This window comes from Dasypus novemcinctus, chromosome 26, assembly GCF_030445035.2.
Source record: "Dasypus novemcinctus isolate mDasNov1 chromosome 26, mDasNov1.1.hap2, whole genome shotgun sequence".
Classification (NCBI taxonomy): Eukaryota; Metazoa; Chordata; class Mammalia; order Cingulata; family Dasypodidae; genus Dasypus; species Dasypus novemcinctus.
The window spans coordinates 53585488-53613181 of NC_080698.1; the positions used below are offsets into that span (position 1 = coordinate 53585488).

A 27694-nucleotide genomic window follows, 5' to 3' on the forward strand; every position below is an offset into this window, starting at 1 on the left:
GGAAATAACCCGAGTGCCCCAAAACAGGAAAATGGGTAAAGGGGATTGTTTAGGTGTAACACTATGAAACGGAGGACAGGGGTGAGAACCACGGAAGTCGAGGCCCTGCTCGCTGCAGAGGGAGGGCTGCGGCCCGGGCGGGCTGGCCACACTTTCTGCTTCCACTGACGGGACGTTCGTGGGTGTTTGCTGTCGATGCTTCTGTGACACTCAGATAAGTTCCATACACTTCTCTAGATGCAAATATTTCACAGCAAAAAGTATTACTGAAAGCAGTAATATTTTTCAGTAGCCTACTCTCCAGTTCATTGGACTCACCCAGGTCAGCTAACGGGGAGGTGAGGATGGTCAACCAGCACACCAGGGAAAGAGAGGGTCTACAGCTGCGAGCAGGAGAATCGCATCCATCAGCCATGTGGGGTCTAAGCCCCCTCTCGATATAGAGGCAGAGTGGACATCGCCACCCCAGGGTCCTCAGGATGGAGGAATAAAATACGTTTGGAGTAGACTTGCTGGTGTTCTACTATAGAACTGTTGCGACTTCAGCAATAGAAGTAATTGTACCATTGATATGGAGACAGTGGCCATGGGAGTTGCTGAGGGCAGGGAGAGGGAGGAAGAGGTGCGATATAGGGGATTTTCAGAACTTGGCATTATCCTGAATGATATTGCAGGGACAGATGCAGGACGCTGTATATCCTGCCATAACCCACTGGATGGACTGGGGGAGAGTGTGAACTACAATGTAATCTATGGTCCATGCCGTGTGGCAGTGCTCCAGGGTCTATTCCCAAATGCAATGAGTGTGCCACAATGATGAAACAGGTTGTTGATGTGGGAGGAGTGGGAAGGGTGGGGGGTGTAATACGGGAACCTCATGTTTTTTAATGTAACGTGTGATCTATTTATTTATTTTTTTAAAGATAATAAATAAAAATAAATAAAAAATAAAATTTAAAAGGTAGTCTGAGTTCACGGCATTACACAGCCCCTGAAGAGATGAACGGAGGAACAAAATGCATTACCCACACAGGAATATTACTCGGCCGTACAAAGGAAGGAAATCCCTGATGCATGTGATGAGAGAGGAACCCTGAAGACATCGTGTAGAGTGAAACTAAGCCAGACACCAAAGGACAAATATCGCAGGGGTCCACTTACGTGAAACACTTAGAATAAGCAAGTTCATAGGGCCAGAGAGCAGACGACGGGCGGCCAGGAGTACGGAGGGAGGTGGGGAATGGGGGGTGACTGCCTAACGGGTACGGATTTCCATTTGGGGTGATGAAAAGGTTTTGGTATGGGATGGTGGTGATGGCAGCACAATATTTTAAATGTAATTAATGCCCCTGAATGGCCCACGTGAAAGCAGTTACACCGGGAGATTCTGTGTTGTAGGTGAGCTGCCATGGTAATTTCTTAAAAGGTAGTACAATTAGAAAATACTAAGGTCGAAAGATTCTTTAAACCGTGTGACCCGGGCGTGCCGTCCTCGGAACGCGGGTCGGGGCGCCCACCGCTGGCACGTTGGGGGCCGCACAGGTCCGGACGCCACCTGCTCTCCCCGCCCCGCTGGGGCGGCGGCTCAACAACGCAGGAGAAAGGCCGCCACCCGTGCGGGTCGTAGGGCACCAGGCAGGTCTGCCGCCCTGGGAGACCGCTCCCGAGAGGTGCCGTGAAGAAGGCATTTTTAAACGTGCAGAGAACAATCTGTGCACGCAGCGCACCGTGGGCCGGAGCTCACGTGGAGCACTGTGGCAGGAGCCCCAAGAAGCTGGCAATGGTGGGGGTGGGGGCCTCGGGAAGAGCCCGACCCCGGGAGGAGGAAGCCGCCTCCCTGTTTGTCCCTTCGGCAGGTTCTATCTGTCTTTGATAACATGCAGGTATTGTCCTTTCAAGAAACACGTGTAATAAAAAGCTCCAGGGGGGCAGGGGATTCCAACCTCCTTTGATCCCAGGACAATGGGTGCCCCGATAATCCAGCGCAGAGGTCAGGACCCCTCCTGGGCAGGCCCCTCTCCCGGACAGACGTCAAAGCCCTGAAGAATTCTGGCTTTGGAAATGCCCCAGGCAGGCGGGTGGGGAGTGGGGCCATGTCTCCCAGACCCTCTGTTTGGACAGGATGTTTGTGGACTCCTTGAGCCAAGAGCCCAGAGAATGGAGCCCCCAGCCCCCGCACTAGGTGGGGGAGGGGCGGGCTTCCCGCAGCCCCCCGAGAAGCTCCTGGCTTCTTTAACATCACTGGGACGAGGATAAACAAGAAGGGTCCCTTCGGCTCGCCTTCCAGCCCGGCTCAGCCCCAGGATCACGGCGGGGCGCTGGGCTGGAGGCGCCGCCCGAGACCACCCAGCTCGCCCGTGAGAGGGGCCTGCCCCCCAGGCTGGGGCAACCCCGCAGCCCTCACCCCCGGCCTCCACCTCCACCGCACCTCCCAGCACCCGCCGCTGCCTCGCTCCTGTGGGCGGGGGTTTATGGTCTGTCCTTCCCTCCCTGAGCTGGCCCCTCACTTGGACGGCTCCCGCCGCAGCCCCAGCCTGGTCCTGGGCCCCAAGCCTGGACCTCAGCCTCTGAGGCGCCCCGAGTCTGGCCCCACGGCCCTCAGGAGGGGCTCTGAGCTGCCCCACAGCTCCCGAGCTGCCCGTGATCCCTGAGCCACCCGTGGACCCTGAGCTGCCCCTGATCCCTGAGCTGCCCGTGGACCCTGAGCTGCCCGTGATCCCTGAGCTGCCCCCAATCCCTGAGCTGCCCGTGGACGCTGAGCTGCCCCGTGGCCCCCGAGCTGCCCGTGGACCCTGAGCTGCCCCCAATCCCTGAGCTGCCCCCAATCCCTGAGCTGCCCGTGGACCCTGAGCTGCCCCGTGGCCCCCGAGCTGCCCGTGATCCCTGAGCTGCCCGTGGACCCTGAGCTGCCCCGTGGCCCCCGAGCTGCCCGTGATCCCTGAGCTGCCCCCAATCCCTGAGCTGCCCCCAATCCCTGAGCTGCCCCCAATCCCTGAGCTGCCCGTGGACCCTGAGCTGCCCATGAACCCTGAGCTGCCCGTGGACCCTGAGCTGCCCGTGATCCCTGAGCTGCCCATGGACCCTGAGCTGCCCGTGGACCCTGAGCTGCCCCCGATCCCTGAGCTGCCCGTGGACCCTGAGCTGCCCGTGGACCCTGAGCTGCCCGTGATCCCTGAGCTGCCCCCGATCCCTGAGCTGCCCGTGGACCCTGAGCTGCCCCCGATCCCTGAGCTGCCCGTGGACCCTGAGCTGCCCGTGATCCCTGAGCTGCCCGTGGACCCTGAGCTGCCCGTGGACCCTGAGCTGCCCGTGATCCCTGAGCTGCCCATGGACCCTGAGCTGCCCGTGGACCCTGAGCTGCCCGTGGACCCTGAGCTGCCCCCGATCCCTGAGCTGCCCGTGGACCCTGAGCTGCCCGTGATCCCTGAGCTGCCCGTGGACCCTGAGCTGCCCGTGGACCCTGAGCTGCCCCCGATCCCTGAGCTGCCCGTGGACCCTGAGCTGCCCGTGATCCCTGAGCTGCCCGTGGACCCTGAGCTGCCCGTGGACCCTGAGCTGCCCGTGGACCCTGAGCTGCCCGTGAACCCTGAGCTGCCCGTGATCCCTGAGCTGCCCGTGGACCCTGAGCTGCCCGTGGACCCTGAGCTGCCCGTGATCCCTGAGCTGCCCCCGATCCCTGAGCTGCCCGTGGACCCTGAGCTGCCCGTGATCCCTGAGCTGCCCGTGGACCCCGTGGACCCCGAGCTGCCCCATGGCCCCCGAGCTGCCCCATGGCCCCCGAGCCGCCCATGGACCCTGAGCTGCCCCATGATCCCTGAGCTGCCCCATGGCCCCTGAGCTGCCTGTGGCCCCCGAGCTGCCTGTGGCCCCGAGCCTGGCCCGCCCGGCCCCACCAAGGCTCCCTGCAGCTCCTGCTGCCGGCCTGGCTCTCCCAGCCCACACCTGCATCACCTTCCCTAAGGCCCCGGGAGGACGCTCCTATCGCCCCCCCATTCTGCAGTCAGGAGAAGGCGAAGTCGCCCAAGCTCACCCCCTCCAAGGAGGGGCAGCTGTGGGGCTGTAGCCCCCGCTGTGTGGCTCCAGACCACGGAAGCATGCTTCAGGGAAGGAACGGAGGAGAAGGAGGGAGAGAGGGAGGGAGAGAGGGAGGGAGAGAGGGAGGGGGAGGGGGAAATTCCTGGTCCTCGTTCTGCATGGGTCACTTCCAGGGCAGCAAGGCTCACCTCGTCCTCCCACAGGCCCCTTCCCAAACTCCAGGGCACAGCAGGCAGCTCTGCCTCCCTCTGCCTGGCACAGGCTGGGAGTCGGGGCACCAGCTCTGGGGGTCGCTCTGCCTCCCCTGCCAACCTGGAATGAAGCCTGGCCCTTCAGCTGTTTCCCCGGGATGAGGGCTCCTTCCCTCACAGACCCCCAAAGAGGCTAACAGCCACCACTACAAGGAACACCGAGGCCGGAAGCAAGGTCCCCTGCCCGTGATGGGGCACGGGGTCTACAAACGGCAGGCTTATTTTGTGTGTGTGTGTGGTTTTTTTTTCAAGATACATAGATCACAAAAAATGTTACATTAAAAAATATAAGAGGGAAGCAGACTTAGCTCAACGATGGAGCGTCTGCCTACCACATGGGAGGTCCGTGGTTCAAACCCGGGGCCTCCTTGACCCGTGTGGAGCTGGCCCATGTGCAGTGCTGATGCGCGCAAGGAGTGCCCTGCCACGCAGGGGTGTCCCCCGCGTAGGGGAGCCTCATGCACAAGGAGTGCGCCCCATAAGGAGAGCCGCCCAGCGCGAAAGAAAGTGCAGCCTGCCCAAGAATGGCGCAGCACACACGGCGAGCTGGCACAGCAAGATGATGCAACAACAACAACAAAAGAGACACAGATTCCCTGTGCCTCGGACAGGGATGCAGGCAGAAACAGAAGAGCACACAGCGGATGGACACAGAGAACAGACAACTGGGGTGGGGCGGGGGGGAAGGGGAGAGAAATAAATAAAATAAATCTTTAAAAAAGAAATTTATATATATATAAGAGGTTCCCATATACCTCACCCCCCACCCCACCCCCACTCCTTCCACATCAACAACCTCTTCATCATTGTGGCACATTCATTGCATTTGGTGACCACATTTTGGAGCACTGCTGTGCCACGTGGATAATGGTTTACATTGTAGTTTACACTCTCCCCCAGTCCATTCAGTGGGTTATGGCAGGATATATAATGTTCAGCATCTGACCCTGAAATATCATTGAGGACAACTCCAAGTCCCGAAAATGCCCCCACGTCACATCTTTTCTTCCCTCTCCCTGCCCTCAGCAACTCCTGTGGCCACAGTCTCCACATCAATGATACAGTTTCTTCCATTGCTAGAGTCATGATAGTTCTATAATAGTTCTACCAGCAAGTCCACTGTAATCCATATTTTATTCCTCCATCCTGTGGACCCTGGGATGGTGATGTCCACTCCACCTCTAAATCGAGAAGGGGCTTCGATCCCACATGGCTGATGGATGTGATTCTCCTGCTGGCCCCTGTAGACCCTCTCATGCCCTGGTGTGGGGGCTGACCATCCTCACCTCCCTGTCAGCTGACCTGGGTAAGTGCAACGAACAGGAGAGCAGGAGTTACCGCTCTGGCAGGCTTATTTTGCAAGAGGACCCTCCCTCCTCCAGGACAGGAGTCAGGCGCTGCCCAAGCTGCGGATCTCCTGAGCCCAGGAGACCCTCAGGGCAGGGTCTGATTTCTGAAATGACGGAACCAGGTGGCACCTGGACTCAGGGAGACGCCCACCCACCAGACCCAGCACCAGGACTTACGCGAGACTTCCAAAGGCCTTGTCGAATCGCAAGGATTCGCCACTCCTGAGAAAGAGGCTCCGCCTGACCTGGATTTTGCCCTCCTCTCTGGGACAACACAAGGGGAGCCTCGACTCCTGGCTGGGCCTCCCACCGAGAGGCTCTGTTTCTCCATCCCTTGAATCTGGGTTGGCCTCTGACTCAGCTGCTTTGGCCAACAGGGTGTGGTCAGAGCGAAACCGGAAGTGCGATTCCTGCTCTCTTTGGGGAACCTGACAAGCTGCCACACAGGCAGGCCCGGGTTAGCCCGCTGGAGGACGGGAGGCCGCGCGGCGCAGCGACACGCCATCCCAGGTGAGGCCACCCCCAGCGGACCACAGGCACGGTGAGCCAAGCCTGGCCCGGTCAGCAGGGCTCAGCCCCAACGGCCAACTCATGGAATCGTGAGCCAGATAAACGGTTGCAAAATTAAAATCAGAATTAAATTAGCACTAAAACTGGAGAGGGAAACGGACGTGGCCCAGCGGTGGGGGCGTCCGTCTACCACGTGGGAGGTCCGCGGTTCAAACCCCGGGCCTCCTTGACCCGTGTGGAGCTGGCCCATGCGCAGTGCTCATGCACGCAAGGAGTGCCGTGCCACGCTGGGGTGTCCCCCGCGAAGGGGAGCCCCACACGCGCCCCCCCCCGTAAGGAGAGCCGCCCAGCGCGAAAGGAAGTGCAGCCGGCCCAGGAATGGTGCCGCACACACGGAGAGCTGACGCAGCAAGATGACGCAACAAAAAGAAACACAGATTCCCACACTGCTGACAACAACAGAAGCAGACAAAGAAACAAGACGCAGCAAATAGACACAGAGAACAGACAACCGGGGTGGGGGGGGAGGGGAGAGAATTAAATAAAATCTTTAAAAAAAAAAAAGATCCCTTCTTTAAAAAAAAAAACTGGAGACTTTGTTGATTGACATAAGGGATGTTGGAGATCATTTTTCTGGGTGAAATGAGCAGTGTTGAGCACAAATTATTTGCTAGTAATATTGTACAGGTACTGGTACATCACTGTTTCATCATACCTTAGTATGTTCCCATACCTCGAAGAGGGGCTTCAGGTAGAGACCCCATTCGGTCCTGGGCTTCCTCACTTCAAAGAGGAATCTGTCACCTGATAGGACCAGAAGGTTAGCTGATCCCAACGTCAAGATTCCGCTGTGACTGCTGTAAGGTGCTTGGCAGCAAGGGGCTGAGCTGCCATGCACCGCTGAGCAGTAAATACAGAAATACTCCTTCCCTCCAGGAGGTGGAGGCGAATCCCCCCACTGCCACCTTGAGAGGAACAGAACACAGAAGAACAGAACATAGGAAAGGGAAAATGGTAATCTTACAATGGAGAAAACCAGTAAACACCACGTTAACCCAGTGATCCAAGTTCATCTCCTGTGTGGCTCGCAGGGACCCGTCGGGTGTGAGGAGAAAGGTGTTGGTCTCTGTGGTGCTCTTCCCCAAAACCCGCACCTGCCGTGTACTCGGGAGGAAACGATCAGACAAGCCAAGCACGGAGGAGCCCCAAACACCTGACCAGTCTCCTAGAAAACGCCAAGGCCATCCCAAACAAGGAAAGACTGAGCAACTGTAGGAAACAAGAGGAGGCTCACCAGGCAGGACACCTAAGTGCAACGAGATAAGCTGGACTGGGTCCCGGGAGAGAAAGAGGGTGTTCGTGCGAAAAGCTGGTGAAGTCCAAATAAAATCTGGAGTTTTGTTACTAGTATGGTACCAGTGTCGGTTCCTTAGATTTGGCAAATGTGCCATGGTAACGTACGATGGCAACCATGTGGGAGCTTGGGCAGGGGTAAGGAAACTCTCTGTACCATCTTTGCAACTCTTGTGTAAATATAATATTCCAAAATAAAAAGTTTATTTAAAAAATATGCAATTACTTAGAGTTGATGGATACAAGCTAAACATATAAAAGTTAAAAATATTTCTAAACAGCAGCTACAAATAAGTAAAAAATAAAATGTTAAAATAATACAGTTTACGATAGTATCAAAAACATAAAATAGCTAAGAATGGATCTTATGAAAGATTTACAAGGCCTCTAACTATTATAAAACACTGCTGAAAGAAATTTAAAAAGCCTTAAACAAATGGAAGGCTGCACCACATTCACAGATTGGAAAACAATATCATTAAGATATCTATACCAAGTCACTTCTCCCAAAACTGATCTACAGAGTCAACACAATACCATTCAAAATCCTAGCAGGATTTTTTAGAAAAGAAATGGACAAGCTGATTCTAAATTTATGTGGAAATGCAGAGGACCTAGAATAGCCAAAACAATCTTGAAAAAAATAACAAAGCTGGAAAACTTCTACCAAATATCAAAAAAGTTACTGAAATCCAGTCAGCATGGTACTGACGCAAAGACAAAGAACAGAAATAGACCCACGCTTTTGCAGTCACTGGATTCCTGACAGAGGTGACCCTGTACAATGCAGCAGGGGAAAGACGGGCTTTTTAATACGTGGGGCTGGAACTACTGACATCCATTCGAAAAACAAATGAATTTTGACTCCTACGTACACCACACACAGAAACAAGCTCCAGATGGACTAAGGATCTAAATGTGAAAGGTAAAACAATAAAACATCTAGATAGTAACAGGAAAATATGTTTCTGATCTTGGGGTGGACAAAGATTTTGTAAACAAGTCACAAAACATGCTAACATGAATCTAAAGATTAATCAATTGACTGTCATTAAAATTAGGAGCTTGGGCTCATCAGGAGGCGGCATTTGCAATGCATTCATCAGAAAACATCATCAAGAGAACGGAAAGGCGAGTCTCAGAATGAGCTAAGTTACTGGTAGTCCAACAGAGATCTCCTAAGTAGAATACATCAAGAACTCCTGTAAATCTATAGACAAAGGAACCCCATTTATAAGGGGGGGAATGACCAGAAAGCGGTCAGTAATAATATGAACATGTATTCACTGCTACTTAGGAAGCAAATTAAAACCATCATGAGATACCAACCGGCTCAAAGGAAAACAAACAACAACACGCAGGGTTGGCAAAGTGTGGAGCAACTGGAAACTCTCACTCCTGGCTGGTGGGGAGATAAATGAGTAACATGCTTTGGAAAACTGTTAGGCAATATCGGCTAAAGCTAGTTATATCCTTTGATGCGGCAATTCCGCAGAAACGAATGCCTCCATCTTCCAAAAGACACGTATGAGGATATTCACAGCACTTGTAGCATCAAGCCAAATGCCCAGCAACACTGGAAGAGATAAAGTTAACCAGGATCCATTAAACAGAGCAACAAAGAGCAATTTTTTTTAAAAGCTACATGCAGTAACGGGGATGCATCTCCAGCGCATTACCTTGAGTTAAAAAAAAAGCCAAACACAAATTCATATTGTATGGTTCCCTTTCTATATAATGAATTCAAGAATAGGCAAAATTAACTGATGGTGAAAACAGAGAAACACTGGTTGTGGCTGGGAAGAGGGTGCACCAGGAAACACTTTGGAGTACTTGAAATGTCTTATATCTTGATGTGGGTGGGGCTACCAGGGTGTACACATTTGTAAAGACTCACTGAGCTGTTTTACTAAGACTAGTTGCTTTACTGCATATACATTATACTTCAACATGAAAGTTACATTGAGCTAGGTTAAAAGATACTTGAGAGTGCATAGTTTAAACTTGAATACAAACTTCTAGAAAGAAGGAAACTCAGGAGATATGACAGCCCAATATATACCAAATTGTTTGCAGTCTTCCTTGATGAGTTATTACTTCTGCAAAACCAGTGATAAAATACACTTTGGGGACTAGTGGAGAACTACAAATATGGCTGAGCATTAGCTGCTAGAGAATTGTCACTTGGATTTGGTGCAGGCTTGTGCTATGAGGAAATATAAGAAAATGCCTATTTTTTAGGGTTCTAAGCTCCAGTGTCAAGACTGGAATGGTTTCCACGCACGTGCTTACGCACGCAGGCACACACACATGACAAATCTAAAAAGACGAGGAAGAAGGAGCCCTGGCCAGTGATGGGCTGAGGAGTCTCACCGAGCCCCCGTCCCCTCGGCCAGCCCCACGGAGGGCTCCGCCCCAGTTTCCCGATGCAGTTTGGGGTTCCGGGAGGAACCCGGATGTTAGCTTGCTGCGACTGGGAAAACCACGGTTACCAGGGGCAGCTCCACGGTGGGTTTCGACGACACCGAGGGGCTGCGAGGTCCCCAGGGCTCGGCTCTGGGCTGTCCCCAGGCAGCTCTGGGCGCTGGTGGTCAAGCACTCCAATGACCTGTGGACAAGCCCCTTCCCTTCACGGCCCTCCAGGGAGCGGGGGGTCCGGGCCCCAGTGTTTTAATGGGTTATTTCTGCTCAGACATTGGCAACAGATTAGAAGTCGCGTTTAAGGAAAAAAGAGAAGAATAGAGCTTGTCCAAAAACATGCTGCCCTAATTCAGAAGTACAGATGTTCGTCACAGGCTTAGCTCTATTTGGAAGGGTTCTGCAGGCCTGGCATCATTTTTTGAGAATACCCCCCTTTTGGAATCTGGAGGAAAAACCGGGGAAGACTGAATGGGACCGACTTCACTGGGGAGGAAATAATTTTCCAAAAACAAGTGCAGAACAAAGGGAGATTCAACCTGCATAAGCTTCCCAGCTGCTAAAACAGGTCCCGTGCATCGGGCTGGCCTAACAACAGGATCTCCTGGCCACGGTTTCGGAGGCTGGGGTTGGAATCTTCTGGCTGGCCGGCAATCTTTGGGGTCCCTTGGCTTTCCGTCACTGGCAACGCACACGGCAGCCTCTTCTTTCTCTTCCGGGTTCTGTTCACTTCCAGCTCCTGGCTCCTCCCATGGCATCTCTTTCCGTATCTCATTTCCTTTGCGTAAAAGAACTTCTGCCATATTGGATGAAGGCCACCCAGCTTCCGCCTGGGCACACCTTAACGAACGATACCTTCAAAGGCCCTATTTACAAATGGGTTCCCACCCACAGGACCCCGGGTTGGGCCCTGAACACGCCTTTTGTGGGGAGCATGATTCAACCCCCAACACAGACCCTTGGACCACGTGGCTGCATGGCTCAAATCGTAAGAGTGATCGGTCACCAGAAGATCACTTCAGAGTCAGACCTTCACAAGCGTCTTTTCCAAACAGAGCATGGGGTCCCTCACTAAGGGTGGGCCTTTGCTCAACAGGAGACCTGTGTCTCCCTCCACCAGGCTCCCACCCGGGCTACTAGGCATGTTCCCTCACCTGTTCCTCTGACCCGGAGTTCACTCTGACCTCAAGATCCATTCCTTTCCTTCCTCATGTTGAAGGAAGCCTCTAGGGTCCCAGCCAGCTGGATTTTCCAGCCACCTTCAGAGCCTTCAAAGGTAATTCAAACTTCAAACAAACCAATCCTTTGGGTTTCCAGAACTTTACCAAGACACTGGGACTTTTCTGTTCCTCCTCAAAAAGAATTTTGAATTTCCTCTTCATTATTAGTTTAAGAAACTGCTACTACCTAGGAAAGTATAGTTTTGTAGACAAGGAAGTCTGCTGGAATTCCGGTTCTTAGGGAAGTGTTCTGAAACTATTGTTTATAGATAAATCTTATAAATGACTCAATCCTACTTTATTGTTCTTTCTAGATAGTTTAATTTAATTACTAGTCTATTATACAGGCACACAGTTTAATAAGACATTACGTTTAACTACAAGGCAATTTTGGTTTGCCCAGGCCGGTATTTATGAGAAGAGAAATGTAAACATGACTTTATCTTGACCTCAATAAATAGTGATTGATCTTTAAAAAATACAAAAAGAAAAATATCACATAAAAGAAAAAAAAACGAACACGCTTTTTCTCTTAGACGCAAACAGGAAGTGGGGGCCGGAGCCCGCTGTGGGCAGCAGCACTGAGTCCGGAAGCCGGAGAACCAGACCGGCCCCGCTCGGCCTCTCGTTGCCCAAGCCCCTCGGCCCCTCTGCTCCTTCACGGGGGCTTCCGGGGCCGCGCGGTGCTCGATGAGGAGTCACAAGCCGCTCCTCCGGCCATCACCCACCACCAACCCACTGCCCAGCTTCCAGGGCGAGGCCACCTCCCGCGGGAGAAACAGAAGCACGCCGTTCTCTGCTCGGATTTCTACCTCCAGCCTGCACCTGTGCCCCCAGCCCAGGCTGGAACCTCCCGCTGCGAGGCGGCGGGGAGCTGGAAGGAAGGCTCCCGGCGCACCTCACCCCAGACCTGAGACCCCCACCTCAGGGGGCCCGGGAGAGGGCGGCTCGGAGAACCCCCGGTCCCGCGCCACCTGCACCTGCGCCACCAAGCCGTCCCCGGGTCCCCTCCGTCCCGCCCACCCTCCAGCAGCGCTGCCTGCTCCAGGCTGAGGAGGCCTCTACCTGAGGCCACGACCCCCTCCCGTAGCCTCCCTGCAGGGCAGGGCTTAGGAGGTGCTGGCAGCAGTGGGGACCGTTACACCCTAAGCCTGAAGGGGGTGGTAATGGGGGCCTGCCCTGGCCCTGCAGTAGCCCCTTCGTTAAACGCTCTTCAGTCGCCCTCCGCCTGCAGGACAGAGTGCTGGGCTGGGCCCCAGGGCTCCTGCTTTAGCGGCTCCTTCGCAGGCTCGGGGCCCCGCTGCCACCCTACGAGATAATCATAGGTAGGCCTATAATTTAGGGTGTGAATTCAGTTCTCCACGAATCGAAACGGGGACATCAAGCTGGGACCCACCGCACGCTTCGTTAGAGCTGTAAGATCTCTGATTAGTTACCAGCATTTACAGGTGGCGTTTGCACGTCGAATTCCAGATCTGGGGCCTCTTTTGAAATATCCAAAGTTAGGGTCACACCAGGCCTCCACGACCCCACAGCGGCGATGGGAGCTGGGTACCCACTGCCCTGGGTCCAGGGTAGAGGGCTCCGGCACCCACAGCCCCACCTGCCAGCCCCTCTCCCCCTCCCACGAGCTGCTTCACCCGCTGCAGATGGGTGTGTGGAGCCGACGGGATGCCCACGGCACGCGCGCCCCGAAGGCCGGCGCTTCGCAGCCTCTGGGCCACCGTGGGGACCCCCGCTCCCGGGGTGGGGAGGGTCTTCAGCTTTCTGATTGTCCTGACTCCCCAGACCCCACCACCCTCCAGTCCCAAGGACACGGCCCCCCCGGGTGTCCTGGAAGAGCAAAAGGGGCGGACAGGAGGGTGAGGGCTGGAAGCAGGCAGGCTCCTCCCTCTCAGGCTGTGGGTGCCCTAAGCCCAGGCAGCTCCCTGCACCCAGAGTTCACCCTGCCAGGCCCTCACCCCACGGGGCAGGTCCCAGGGAATTCCAGGGCCACGGAGGGGGCCTGCCAGCCCTGCCCTCGGCCCTGCTTGGCCTGGCGTGCACTGGGCCAACAGGAAACGCCCTCTCTGGTCGAGCAAGCCCAGGGCGACGGGGAGGCCAGTGGGAGGCCCTCGGCTGGAGGCGAAAGGCCAAGCTGGTGGGGGGTGAGCTCCTCCTCCCTCGGGCGCAGCCCCCTCCGTGTGCCTCGGGCACTTGGTCTATAAAATGGGAAGTGACCGCACCGCTCCCACTGGGTGCCATGAGGACTGACGAAACCAGCGCGAGCAAAGCAGGGGGCACGTGACCAAGGCCCCACGAGGCCGGTGGCACTGTGGGCTGCAGGAGGCCGTGGGCAGCCCGTGCCCAGCACCGTCCCCCCGCCTCACGGCCGGGCTGCTCCACGGAGCAGGCCGGGGCTCAGCGGGCAGGGGCTGGCACAGGCAGCACTGGGGCAGGCAGCAAACAGGTGGCGAGGAGTGTCCCCCCACATCTGGGGACAGAGGGGATGGCGGTCATGGGGGAGGGCAGGAAGCAAGCAGCTCCATGCCTCCCACCCAACCTCCCAGTGCCTGACCCCTTGGGCTCTTTTGCCAGAGGGGACAGCTTGCAGCCACCAGAAAAGACGCACATCTGTTCCCTCAAACAACAACACAAATCCTCTGGCGGGGAGGGAAGGCAACTCGAGGTACAGGGGCGGCTGCTGTGCACTGGCTTACGCTATCCCACCCACCCACTCTTCTCGGAACCCTCGTGGCAGAGATTGCACTCCCCTTCCTACAGATGCAGCAGCTAAGGCTCAGAGAGGGCAAGCCCCTGGCCTGAGGTCACACAGCCAGGGCTGGCTCAGGCAGAATTCACACCCGGGACACAGCAAGGGCCTTGCCGGGCTCATCCCCAGCATGACTTGGTCCCAAGCCCACTCTCCCAGCATGGAGACCCCAGAGAGGGACAAGCAGGTGGGAAGTATGCCTCGTTTTATTGTGCTTTGCAGATACAGTGCTTTTTACAAATTGACAGTTTGTGGCACTTCTGCGGCAAGTAAGTCTATTCATGCCGTTTTTCCAGGAGTACTTGCTCGCTTCATGTCTCTGGGTCCCACTTTAATCAAGGTATGCACATTGTTTTAGACATAACGCTACTGCACTCTAGGCTACAGTAAGTGTAAACTGAACTTTCATATCCCCTGGGAAACCGAAAGGTCCGTGGTACTCGCTTTATCGCGGTGGCCTGGAGCTGAACCCGCGCTATTCCGAGGCGGGCCAGTTCTTGTGCGCCAGCGCCCCCACGCAACAGAAACGTGCGTGCGTGGTCACCAGCAGAGAAGGCGCGCGGCCAAGCACTTCACGGAGACCCCGGACCAACACGCACACGCCCTGGCAGTGCAAAGGAGCAGCGCCTGAGAGCCCGGCTCGGGCAGGGCGGCTCTCAGACACAGGCCGAGCAAAAGAAAAAGACACCGGGTGGCTCCACTTACAACCGTTTAAGAACAGGGAAAGCTCGTCTCTCCTGCCGGAAGTCAGGGCGGCGGCTCCCAGGGAAGGGGGAGCAGTGATCGCAGGGGGACACAGAGGCATTCTGGGGGCACCGCCAGCTCCACTGCTAGATCTGGGGTGCCGTGATACAGGTGAGTGCGTCCGTGAATATTTCTCGGGTTGTACACTTCCAGTAGGTATGGTTTCTATGAGTAAAACTCCAATGAACAGTTTACAAAGGACGAACTAAAGAAATGCATGTGAACAGTTCCCCAGCGATGCCACTCCGGGCACGGCCTGAAGAGGCGGGCTCAACGCCGCTCACGCAGCAATCCCTGTTCAGTGAAAAGATGGAAACAAGCGGAAGGTCCATCCACAGGGGGCGGAAGGAAAGACGGGATGTGCACGCACTGGAGCACTGCGCAGCCGTCCAGCGGGACAAGGGAAGAAAGACGGCAAGGGACACTGCCACTCAGAAAAAGCACAGGACAAAACGGCTCGCTACTATTTATGGGGGGAAGTATGCGTACTCACCGACCTGCCTGCATTTCTACTGACCAGCTGTGCTCAAGTGTGGTCCTGGGCCCCAAATTAGTTTCCTAAGAACACTGAAACAAATGCCTTTTTCGTGCCCCTTGTCCCATGAGCAAGAGCGTAGGGTGGCGATTTCATGGGGATACATAGCAATGCGGTGATGTCGTCGCGCTGATGGCCAATGGAGTGGATGCTGCGCACTCTTACACTAGCTGGGATTTTCTAAAGTAAGCTCATGAAAAAATGCCCAGCATCATTAGTCATTTGGAAAACGCAAACCAAAACCACAGTGAGATGCCACTTCACACTCACGAGGACGGGTCTACTAAAAAGGGCAGATAATGACAAGTTACTGGCCAGGATGGGGAGAAACTGGGACCCTCCCACTCTGCTGGCGGGACTGTAAAATGGTGCAGCGGCTTTGGAAAACGGTCTGGCGGTTCCTCAGACGGTTAAACACAGAGTTACCGCAGGATCCAGCAATTCCACTCCTCGCATCTACCCAAGAGAAATGAAAAACACACGTCCACACAAACCTTGTACACGAATGTTCACAGCACACGATTCGCAAGAGCCAAAAAGGGGGAGCGGCCAGATGTCCATCAGCGGATGCGTGGACGAACAAAGTGCAGCACATCCACCTAAGGGAACTCCAAGCAGCAAGAAGAAGGAACCAAGTTCCGGCACGCGCGACCACACGGATGGGCACTGAACACAGCACGCTAAATGCAAGATGCCCATCGTGAAGGTCACATACTGTCTGACTGCATCGTTTGCAGTGTCCGGAACAGGCAGAGACGCCAAGCAGGTGAACGGCCGCAGGGGCTGGGCAAGGGCAACGGACACGGGGTTTCTCGGTGGGGTGGTGACAATGTTCTCCAAGTAGGTTTGGGCGAGGCTTGCACAACTCTGCAAACATTCTAAAAACCACTCAACTGCATACTTTAAATGGGAGAATTTTATGATATGCAAATATCTCAATAACGCTGCGGGCAGGAAATACAGAATCAGTTTAAAAGTTGAGAAACCACCACAGTCCTAGCCCTGGCCCCAGCCTCGTGGCGGGCGCGGCTGTCAAAACGCGCCCCTCTCCGAATGCCACTGTCTCCAGAAAGGGCCCGGCGACAGCCAGCAAGACCCATGCATGCACCCAGGGGAGCCCCGGGGGGGCTGGCCTCCTGCCCAGCTCTCCCATGAGCCCCAGAAAAGCACCCCACCAGGGCATCAGCTTTTCCAGGCACGAGACAGGGGTACCCGCCAGCCTCTCTCGCTCTCTCAGGGTCACACGGGGGGAGGCCGTGCTGGCAGGTGCCCCTTCAAGCAGATCCGGCTGCGCAGCCATGCTGGGTGGCGTAAGAGCGGGTCGGGAGAGCTGGCCTGCAGCAAACCGCAAGGGCAGCCCCTGCCCAGCTGCCCGCCGGCCGGCCACGGAACGGGAGCCAAGGGCGGCGCATCTTCCAATATTTCAACCAGACCCAGAAAGCTGGACTTCTTGTGAAGTCTTCTGATCCACAAATGTCTGCGACAAATTCTAGCCCTCGTTACCAATTAACACGCCTGCGGGAAGCCAAGGCGCAGGCTGACGCGAGGCGGCAGGGCTGCGGGGGAGGCCAGGCCGACCGGGCCCCCGCCTGCACTCGGCCCTGCTCCTGGCGCCGGGCTGGGGTCACCACCCCGAGTCCTCCCAGCAGCCCTGGGTGCTCGTGGCACTGAGGAGAAACTGAGGCACTGGGGTGATGCCACTGGCCCATCGTGCAGTGAGGGCCCTGCACATACCCCAGGCCTGCCCCGACCCACGACCATCGGAGCCGCTATGCAGGGGGCTCGACACGCTGCAGCTGGTGCACGGAGCAGGCAGCCTCACTCCAGGCCAGGGGCGCGCGGGGGGCAGTGGGGAGCCCAGCGGGGGCGCGCGGGGGCCGCGGGGAGCCCAGGCCTGCTGCCTGCCCAGCCATGGCCGCTCCCTGCAGGCTGCAGGCAGCCCTGGTGGAAGCAGAGACGTCGTGTTCTGAGATGCCCCCAAGGAGGCCCGGCCAGAACCGCTTCGTGGGCAGGAGCGAGGAAGGGCCGCTGAGCCCACCCGCAAGGCCTCCTCTCGGGGCCCTGCTGCCATCCAGGGGCCACACCCCCCACACAGAAGACCCCCGCCCCCAGCGGGCTCCAGGGGCTCTGAGTGCCCCCAGGACGCGCTCCTGTCACACAGGACACAGGCTTGCGTGTCCGCCTCCTGCACCGGCCCCACGGGCTCCGCGGGCCCTGCACGTTTAAAAGCCCCATCGGCCACGCCCAGAAGGGAGACAAGGATCTCCTGAAACAGCTGAGCCTGGACAGGGGGGCCGTGGAGACGCCAGGGCCTGCAGGGACAGGAGAGAGCCCTGCCCTGGGTCCTGGAGCTACCTGCACCCGCAGGCAGCTCTGCAAAACGCGAAGCAGATCGTGCCAGCCCCGTGCTTCCCCACTGCCCTTGGAACCACGGCCCAAACATCCATCGCAAGAATGGACACAGTCCCCTGGCCCTGCCCCCAGCTCCTTCTCACCCCAGGCCCATGGTCTCCTTCCAATAGTTCACCAAAGCCCCCCTGACCACAGGGCCTTTGCATGTGTATCCTCTGCCTGGTGCACTCTCTTCTCACCGCCCCACTTACCAAGTGAACACCCCTCCTCCCTCCGCTTCCTCGTCTCCTGCCAAGCACTGCTGCCTCCAGGAAGCCTCCCCTGCTAGACAGCCTTGCAGAGCACTATTTTTGCCTCCACCTGCAGGTCGCCCACAGCCCTTCGCTTCACAACCGTGGGACCACTGGCTGCTTTCACCATCCACACCCCCAGAGAAGGAACGACGCTGTATCTCACTCAACCTCACACATTCAGCGTGTGCCGTACAGGCACACGCTGGGCCCCCAGACATGACTGTTGGACAGATGATGAAATGAATTACGAGCAGAGACGCCCTGAAAGTGCATCTACGGGGAAGGGGCCGCCCCGCTCTGCAACTCATTCTCCCCTCCTGTAAACCCGAAGAACCTCCCTTGCAAGGCTGTTGCCAGGACTGAAAGGGTTAGCAATGACGCCAGCTTAAACCCGGCTGGCACAAGCCAGAAGGACCCAACAGTGTTTGCAATTAACCAAAGCAGCTGTTTGCATTTTGAAGCGTTTCTCCCTGTCAACCCCAACGTCCAAGTATTCAGAGGCCCCGGGCCAAAGGTCCCGGGCAAGTAAGGGCCTGAGGACGGGACCACCTTCCGGCCACCGGTTCCTGGGGAGCCTTGTCAGGACGGGGGCTGCCCCCCGCTGCTCCGGCGCCCCCACCTCCTGAGGGCCACCCTCGACCGGCATCCCGGGCGCAGCAGGGGTGGGGAGGGGCGGCCCACGGCCCCCTCCATCTGGCCAGGCAGTGGGAGACACGGCGCTGGCAGAGCCCCCTGGGTGGCAGACACGGCAGGCCCCTTCTCTTGGCTCCAGGGCCGGGCATGTGGCTTCCATTAGGCCACATCTGGACATGCTCAGAGGCGGGACAGCCGAGGAGCCCTGGGGCCCTGGCACTGCTCCGGCTCAGACGGGACCTCCCACCCAAGCCGGGCCTGGGGCGATGGCTGGAGGCCTCCCGCCCCAGGCCCCAGGGCTGCCATGGTAACACAGCTGGGGGGGCCCGTTTCCAGCCCCCTCACCTGCCTCTCCACGGGCCTCACCAGCTGAGCAGGCCAGAGCGGCCACCTTGCCAAGAGCCCCTCCTTCCCCGGGGCACCCCCAGCCCTGCCCCCATGACAGAGGGCTCCCCCGCCAGGATGCTCGATGGGGGACCCTCCCCCAATGGGATTCCCATCACCACTGCCTGCCTCCCGCCCTTAGGCCCCAAAAGGGGTGCGGCTGCGCCTGCCTGCCCAGCACAGCTCCCCGCACAGAGTGGGCGCTCAGTAAAGACTCGGTGAAGAAATAGGTGGGCGGGCTGAAGAATGGATGAATAACCATCCTCATGCACGTTTTTGATTACTCAGCAAATACCAAGCTGAGTGCGGAATGCTGGACACGAATCAGCGCGCTGAGTCCTCAGCGCAGCCCTGGTCGGCAGGGGCTCTTCCTCTCGGCCGTTTCGCAGGTTGGTGAAGAAATCGAGGCAACCGCCATTAAACCGGGCGCCTGACCTGCACAGGTGGTGGATCTGGGGCCCGCGGGTGGGTGGGTGAGTGGGTGGACAGCCGGGTGGGCAGAAGGACGGCAGGACAGATGGGGGACAGTGGGAGGCCTGCCAGCCTTTGTGGGTGCGGCCTGGGGTCTCACCCTCAGGGGCACTCACGCCCCCTCCTCCCCACATCTGCCAATCGCCACACGCTCGAAGGCTGCGGCTCCTGGTCCCTGCCCGGCTAAATGCCCCTCTGTGGGCCTCTGCACGAGCGGGCGCTCTGCCAGCGCGGCCCTCAGGTGGGATGTGCCCTCTACCCTCCAGCAGCCCTTGCCCAGGATCACGCCCCAAAAATCCACTGGAGAGAGCTCTGGGCAGACAGAAAACTGGGGCTTGGGAGAACAAAGCCATGGTCGGGGATTCCCAAGGCCCAGAACTGCCAGAGAAGCCTCTGGCAGCAAGAGGAGGGGGTGGGGAAGGGTGGGAGCTGCAGCTCTTTGGAAACCCTGGAATCTGCAGCCCAAATGCACTGCTCCCTGCTCCCGGCCAGGCCGTAAACCGCCCCCAGGGACCCACGTGCGCTCCATCACGCCACTCGCCCTGCCCCGTGCGTGCTCCCACAGGCTCGGGGCCGGTGGCAGGAGCACCATGCCCCCCGGAAGCCCGCTGGCCTGGGTCCCAGCCTGCCACCTCCAGCTGTGGGCGCTGGAGCTGCCAAGCACGCCTCTAGGACCTCCACCGCCTCGGCTGGGGAAGCGGGCGGCGAGCCCACCTCCCCGCCTGGCTGGGAGAATCGAGTCATAGAAACAGGAGCTGGCAACCCAAGGGTGCTCAGCGAGGGTGGGTTCTGTCCCCCACCCAAGCTGCAGAAGCAGAGCTGGCCAGGCCAGCGGGGCTGAGGCCAGGAGGCGCCCAGAGAGGCCCCCAGTCTCCCTCCAGCCGTGTGCACACAAAGCTTTGTGCAGCCGATGCCCAGCACACCACGGGAGCAGCCGTCCAACACTGACGGAGCACCGGCGACGCCAGGGCCTGCTGGACACCTTCGTGGTGCTAACACGTCACAGGGCGAGATGGGCGATAAACAGGTGAACAAGCAACTGTGTACGATAATGTCAGACATCGGGAGAGACAATAAAGCAGAGCGGATCAGAAGGGTGGGATGCTCTTTAGCTGGGTGTTGGGAAAGCCTCTCTGGGGAGGTGGCCTCAGGCAGAGGCTGGATGACAGGAGGGGGCAAGCCCGGGACACATAAAAGAACATTTCAGGAAGGGTGGGTGGCAAGCGCAAAGGCCCTGGGGCAGGAAGGAGCCTGGAAGGAGGGCCGGCAAGGGCGCCCTGGTGGGGGAAGATGTGACGAGGCTGCGCCAGGATTGTGACGCTCAGGGCTTCTTGTCCCGGCACCCACGGACCCTGCCGGGCCCAGCTGTCGAGGCTCCCCTAAGGGGCCCAGAGCCCGTGCCCAGCTCCTCCAGGCCAGAGAGCTGCTCCCACCCCACCCACCCCCGAGGCTGCCCGTCACCAGGCCCAGGGCCCAGGAAGGAGCCAGGAGGGGACCTTACCTTCAGGGCCGCCTCTGGGGACAGAATGCACAGAGTTGGGGTCGGTGTCCTCCTTCGCCTGGGGACGGGGCAGAAGCGGTGGCTGCTCAGGCATCTCCTGGGTCGGAGGGGCCTGGGTGGCCCTGTGCGTCGATGCGGTCGGCACGGGGTGGACGCTGGGCTGGGCCAGGCCCCCGGGAGCGCCCTGCGCGGCCTGGGTCGGGGCAAGACCCGCCGTGCCTGCCCCCGGCGCGGGCCTGGCTGCCTCCTGCCCCGGGCTGCGGGCCGTGGGCTCAGCGTCCGGGATGAGGTTCTCTTCCGGCCGGGCCTCCTCTCGCTCCTCTGGGACGGGGAGTCGGGGCTTGGCTGGGCCCGTGGTGGGCGGCCCTCCGAGCCCCCCGGGGCTGCTCGCAGCCACCGCCGCCGGCCCCGGGATGGCCAGCTCCTCCTCCTCCTCTCCCTCCTCCTCGCTGTCCTCCATCACCCTCTTGGCTTTGGCCTGAGCAGGGGCTGGGGGGCCCAGGGCGGCCGCCGCCGTGGGCCTGGGGAGGGCAGCCGGCCACGGCGTCACGCGGAGCGGGGCGGGGGGCTCTCTCCCACCTTCGAGGGCGGCCGGGACCCCAGCACCCGCCTGCAGCTCGGCCGCCAGGGCCGCCGCCGCTTCCACCTCGGCCACCTCCTGGTCGTAGCTGTAGGGGTCTCCGTAGTGTCGCTCCGGCTCGCCCTCCTCGGCGTCCGAGAAGTTCCCGGTGGCCGCGGCGGCCACAGCCAGCAGGCCCTCAGTGTCCCCACTGCAGCCGGGGAGCTGGTAGCAGATGAGCTCGCCGCCGGCGTCGGGACAGTGGCAGGCCCGGCAGGGGGACAGGTGGACGGTGTGGCCGGCGGCGTGCTTGCGGCCGGCGTGGGTGCAGCCCACCTGGCCACACTGGGGGCAGCTGTCGGCCACGGCCAGGACCTCGATGCAGTTGGGCGGCAGCTCCGGGCACAGCATGAACTGGCAGCTGATCTTGCCGCCCCCTAGGGGGCAGGAGCACTCGGTGCTGCCGAAGTCCACGAAGTAGGACTGGCCGGCGGGCACGCGGCCGCGCACGAAGCCGCCCTGCAGGCAGTCGTAGTACTGGTAGCCCTCGCAGGCGCAGCCCTGCTGCACGCACCTGGCACAGCAGGCGCCCGGCTCCAGCGTCTCCTCGATGCAGTTCTCCAGCGGCGGGCACTCGACGCCCGTGCAGTCCCGGGGCGGCGCCGCCTCGCCTCCGCGCCGGCCCACGGCCAGGGCCAGCGCCAGGGCCAGCCAGGCCCCCGCGGGACCCCGGGGCAGCGGCATCGTCCCACGCCGGGCTCGGGCACCTCCCTCTCCTGCCAGGGCCTGGGGAGCGGGGAAGGGGCTCGTCAGCGGCCCGCGTGGACGCGGCGCACGCATGCGCGCTGGGACCCGGCCTCGGCACCTGCCCGCTTGTGGGCGCCCCCCGGCAGGCTGCGGGTCCAGCCCCCACCCGGCCTCCCCCCACGCGCACACGCCCACCACGTCTGCTGGACTCGGGCCGGCCCCGCGCGCTCACCCACGGCCAGGGCGGCACACTGGCGACAGCCCTCACGTGGGCCCTCTGGGGCCCGCCTTCACCAACGTGGCGCAGGGCCGGTCCTCCTGCGCACAGGCACACGCACACAAGCGCACACACGCGGCTGTGCCTCACACTCACACACACCGTGCCCTCACACACTCTTACACACAGCTGTGCTCTCTCATACACCACGCCCACACTCACACCACTGTGCCTCACACTCACACCACTGTGCCCTCACACTCGCATAGGACTGTGTCCTCACACTCACATGATTGTGCCCTCACACTCAGACAACTGTGCCCTCACACTCACACGACTGCCCTCACATTCCCACAACTGTGCCCTCACTCTCACACATACGACGATGCCCTCACGCTCACACACAAGTGCACCCTCGCATACTCACACGGTTGTGCCTTGCTCACACAGTCACACTTGCTCACCAGGACGGGCTCTCAGCTCCACGTGGGCACCCTGGCTCTCCCATGCCCTGCGTGTCCGGCACGTGCTGCACGCCGTCGCCCACACGCCCAGCCCCACAGCCACCCGTGCACGACGACACAGCCCCTCTCGCACACACAGCCACGCCCACGCCAGCCCACCCACAGGAGGTCTCGTCCCACGCCTGCACACACACACAGCCGCCTGAAGGACCAGCTGGATGCCAGAGACGCCGCAGAGGGCCCCGCGAGCCCGGGCTCTGGCGCAGCCAGCCAAGCCCCCCCTGCAGCCCGGCCGGCACGCCCCAGGGCTCAGGACCACCCCAGGACGCGGCCCTGTACTTGACCCCCTTTCCCTGACCTAACCCTGCTCCGGTTTCCCACCCCCAGCAAGCGGCAAGGCCCGAGCTCCCACACCTGGCGCCCCAGCCCGGAGGCGCCTCCCGAAAGCTTCCTCACCCACCCGCCCTCAGAGCTGAACACCCACGCGTGGGCTCTTGGCACCCCCAGCCCCCGCCCCTCCATATCCTACAAACCTCTCCAATGCCACCTCTCAGCAAGTCCTGCCCCCCCAAAAAATGCCGTCCCCTGCTCCCCACATCCCCACTGTGACTTGGGGTGGCCCGGCCTGGCCCCCGCCTAGACAGGATGCTCCCAAGAACCACAAAGGCTCTTTCTCCACCGACTCTCCCAGTCCCCAACCCAGCCCCCAGCCCCAGGCCCAGCCCAGATGCCGCAGCTCATGTCTGTAGTTACTTTACTAAAACTGCCTGCTTTAAAAAAAAAGACAATGAAGCAACATCTGCAGTCATTTAGACGCCTGTAATTTCAAACCTAAAAATAAGAGCTCTAATAAAGGTTTCTGACGAAGAAGAGGAGAAAGGAAGCAGCGGGCTTGCCCACCGCCGTTGTCTCCAGGGAAAGCAGCCCAGGGGCCGCCCGCCGGCAGGCCAGATCCCGGGCGGGCCCAGGCCCCTGGTGCCCCAGCGTGGTAGGAGAGGAGCAGGTCTGCCAGGCGATGAGCTGGAGTTCCTGAGCCCTGCTAGGAACTGGAGATTTATCCATGAGCAAGATAGGCCTAATCCCTGACGTCCTGGTGCGGGGAGGCAGATAAGAAACCCACGGACAAATCAGCGGCTAACTGACTGCCAGCTAGTAATAAGGACACGAAGAGATCAACCAACACAGGCAGGGAAAGGGGTCAGAAAGTGATCTGGGTCGGGGAGAGCCCACCGTGGGCAGAAGTCGAGGAAGGCTTCCCAGAGGCGGTGACGTTGGAGCTGAGATCTGAACGGCTCGGGGGAGATGGCCACGTGGGTGTCTAGAGTAACGGGAGGTCAGGCAAAGGACAGGGCAAGAGCCAAAGGCCAGAGGCGGGAGCAGAAGGAGCAAGCGTGAGAGTGAGGAGAGCAGCTGGGAGAAGACGCCAGCTGTGGCAGGGCTCTCGGGGGGGTGGCACGGGTCCCTCCAAGTGCGGTGGCTCTGGAGCTTGGGAATGACAGGGTCCGGCATTCTGGCTGGAACGGGGACCAGGGAGGAGCCGAGGCAGGGACGAGAGAGAGCGGGGCAGTGAGGGATGGAGGCGGGCAGAGGAGGCGGGAAAGGGAATTCCGAGGATGGGGGGATGTGCTGACGAGTCAGGAGGAGCCTGAGCGCTGGAGGGAGAGGGGCTGCAGCAGGGCCTTGGGGGGCTCGGGGAGCTCGGCGAAGCCAGCACTCACCCGGGGGAGGTGGTCAGGGGGCCCCTGGAGACGGAGGCTGCGCCCAGGCGAGGCCGCGGCCGCGGAGGGGCTGAGCCGGGGGCGCTCTGGCGGCCTCCAGGGTGGGCACCCCCTCCCAGCTGAGCCATCCAGAAGCCCCTGAGCGCCTGCCAGGGGGAGAGCCCGACCCCCAAGGACAAAGGAAGCGCCCCTCTTGGGTGGCATCAGAGCTCCAGCCCCCTCCCACCAGGGCCATTCGAGGAAGCAACTTCCAGACCACCGCCGCAGCTCCCATCCCACCCGTGGGCCTTTCCACTCGTCGCACACACACACAGGCGTGAACGACGCACCTGAGAACACGTCCCTGCCGAGGTCGGCGGAGCCCCCCACCCCCAGGGCCCAGCCCCCCACCCCCGGCGAGCCACCCACCACGCCGCTCCCTTGTCTTTCGCTCACCCCGGCGGCCTCCCTGGGTGGCCAGGCCCCCCGACCCCCATCACCTTCTGTCCACACCCACATGGCTCCCGATCTTGAGCCGGACCAGCCCCTCCTCCGAGGCCCAGGAGAATCACAAGAGCAGAAGGCTCCAGCCCGAATCTGCGTTCTCTGACTTGCTGGGCGACCTGGGCGAGGCCCTGGCCCTCTCTGAGCCTTAGTTTCCACAGCTACAGAGCACAAAGCTTCCACTACACTCAAGGTCGTGCTATGGGGGGGCCATGGGAATGAACCAGCCCATTTTGTTTGGCTCGCACGGTGGAGTTTTTTAAAGTTTTAAATTAGTTACCAGCATTTAGCATTTGGGAATATTCTAGCAAAAATTCAGATTTCTGGCTTCTCTTGAAAACGCAAGCTCTGGCCATACCGGGGCTGCAGATGGGGTGTAAACACCCAGTGGCCCTGAGGACCCCCTGCCCCTTTGCTCACTGGAACACAGCTGGGGTGTCTGAATTCACCGCCCCGCCAGCTGGCCCTCCCAGCCGGCTCCTGAACACGGGCATTCCCACCACGTCCCCACTGGCAGCAGAGAGGTGCGGGGCCCCCACTGAGGGCCTGGTGGTCCCACAGGGCTGGCTCGGAGCCCCCTGGTGAGGTCTGAACCCTGTCTGCACCAGGAAGGGACCGTGAGCGTCTGGGCTGTGTCCAGTGTAGAAGCCCAGGTGGGGAGGGGGCCAGGTCCCCCTCGCATGGGACCAACCCAGAGAAGAGCAGCCCGAGGGGGCTCTGGCCCACTGTCCTAACGTCTCCACAGTAGGGGGGGGCGGTTGTTCAGACAAACACAGGACATTTCAGGTGCAGGTGGGGAAAGCTTTCTCCAGGGCAGGGACAGACCAGGTTGCTAGGGGTAGAGAAGGAGCTGCCCGTCTCAGGAGATATGCAAGGATTAGGGACACTCACACAAGTGAGAGGGAGAAAGGTACAACCCTGCTGCTGGTTCTATAGACCCAAACACGCCCCCCAATCCCCTCCCGGGGGCGCCCACGGTCCCCGTGGCGAGCGGCCTCCTGAACATCCGTCCGTCCAGCTTCTGCAGACAGGACCTTGCCGAACAGACAGGCTCCTGACCACAACGCAAAAAGGCACCCTGAAAAGAAGAGCCACGCAGGGAGGGGCTGCGGACAGGGCCTGACCTCCTGGGCGGAGGGGACCCCCAGCTGCAGACTCTGGCTGTAAAGACCTTAGGGCCCTGCTGCTTGGCGCTGGCTGGGTCCCGGGGGGGCAGAAACACGCCACCGCCCCAACCCTCCCCAGGAGGGGCCTCCCAAGCGGACACCCCGTAAGCTCTCCCCGACACCCGTTCGAATGGCAAACACAAGAAAGCGCGGGAACGCACACACCTAATATTTACCACGAGGAGGTGTTATAACACCAGGCTGCCTAGGCGTCGGCAGGGGCAGCCCTCAGGAGAACAGGACACATGCAAATTCAGCTTTCACCTTCCCCCGGCCCCACAGTTCCACTCCTAAGCCTACGGCGCAAAGAAATTTGCACAGGTCCACGTGGGCCACGTGGTGGTGACTAGGTGCCAGGTAATAGGTGGGAGGTGACAGCAGGTGGAGGCCACTGGGCCATTATTTTTCAGCTGCCCATCCCCATATCCACTCCCTGCCTTCCTGCACCTGCTCTGTACCTGTGCAGCTGGCCTCAGACCTCCCTCCGGCTTCCTGGGGGATTCAACCAATGGGGTCCCTGACAGGGGATGAGAGGGAGGGAGGGAGAAAGAGAAGTTGGGGTGTTTAGCCCTCACCTCCCTCCTTGCTGGGCTGGGGCCTGGTGGTAGCCAGCTAAGCCCCCACCCCTGCCCACAGACACTGCTCCTGGTGGGTGACCTTCTCCCACAGCTGCAGCTCTTAGGGGTCCTGATAACTGCCCCCCTTCAGGCCCTGGGGTGGTGGTGTGACAATATGAGGCTGGGTAGATCCCAGAAGATCACGATCTTAAAGCTAATCCATTCCTGTGGGTATGAAGCCTGGGAGAGATTCCGTTTAGGGACCTCCTTTGCATTAGGTCACTTCAGTAAGGCATGACCCAGGCTGGATCTTAACCCTCTTCCTAAACAGAGGAATAAAGAACTGTAGACACAGGGAAAAAGCCACAGGGACAGAGAGAAGCCTCCAGAAATCGACAAACCCGGGAGAGGTAAGAGCCACAGACCGCACAGCCCTAAGCAGAACCAGCAACGAGGCCCAGGTGAGCGCGGAGAGAGGCGAGCACAGCAGACACTGCCCTGTGCCTGACAGCCCAGAGCTCAGGGAGAAGGCGAGCCCGGAGGAGAAGGCAGACACTGCCACCACCGTGCCTCCACTGGCAGGGGTCCGGCTCGCCGGCAGCTGGCCTTCGGGGAGACAGCATCTCTGGTGATGCCTTGGTTTGGAAACCTCCAAAGCCTCAGAACCCCAAGCTTTTAACCTAGTAAATCCCCATTGTAAAAGCCAACCTATTTCTGGCATATTGCATTGGTAGCCTTTAGCAAACTGAAACAGGCAGGGTGGCAACGGGTCCCACCGTCGCTAGCTTGGGGTGCTGCACTGCCCTTGCTGGGCCCCACACTCTCAAACTCCTCAGGTACAGCCTGCGAGTGACCCCTCTTTCCTCCCGGGACCCCACAGGATGCCTCCCCAAGGAGTGCGCCACAGCACTAGAAGCAAATGATTCGGGGTACCCCGCAACAACTGGGCCTCAGAAATGATAACAGAATGCCAAGTGGGAAG

The 27694-nt window shown here is 59.4% G+C and overlaps 1 protein-coding gene across 5 annotated transcripts in view; it reads right to left on the reverse strand.

The window, feature by feature from the left end:
- Positions 1-27694, reverse strand: part of FBLN2 (fibulin 2) — an 82981-nt gene that overhangs the window by 34431 nt on the left and 20856 nt on the right. For all 5 annotated transcript variants that reach the window (XR_011647570.1, XM_058288938.2, XM_071212242.1 and 2 more), the window contains exon 2: positions 20802-22146. Coding sequence is in view for 4 of the 5 variants with exons in the window: in XM_071212242.1 (XP_071068343.1) it covers positions 20802-22146 (1345 nt within the window). In the remaining variant the exon portion in view is untranslated. The remainder of the gene's footprint in view (positions 1-20801; positions 22147-27694) is intronic.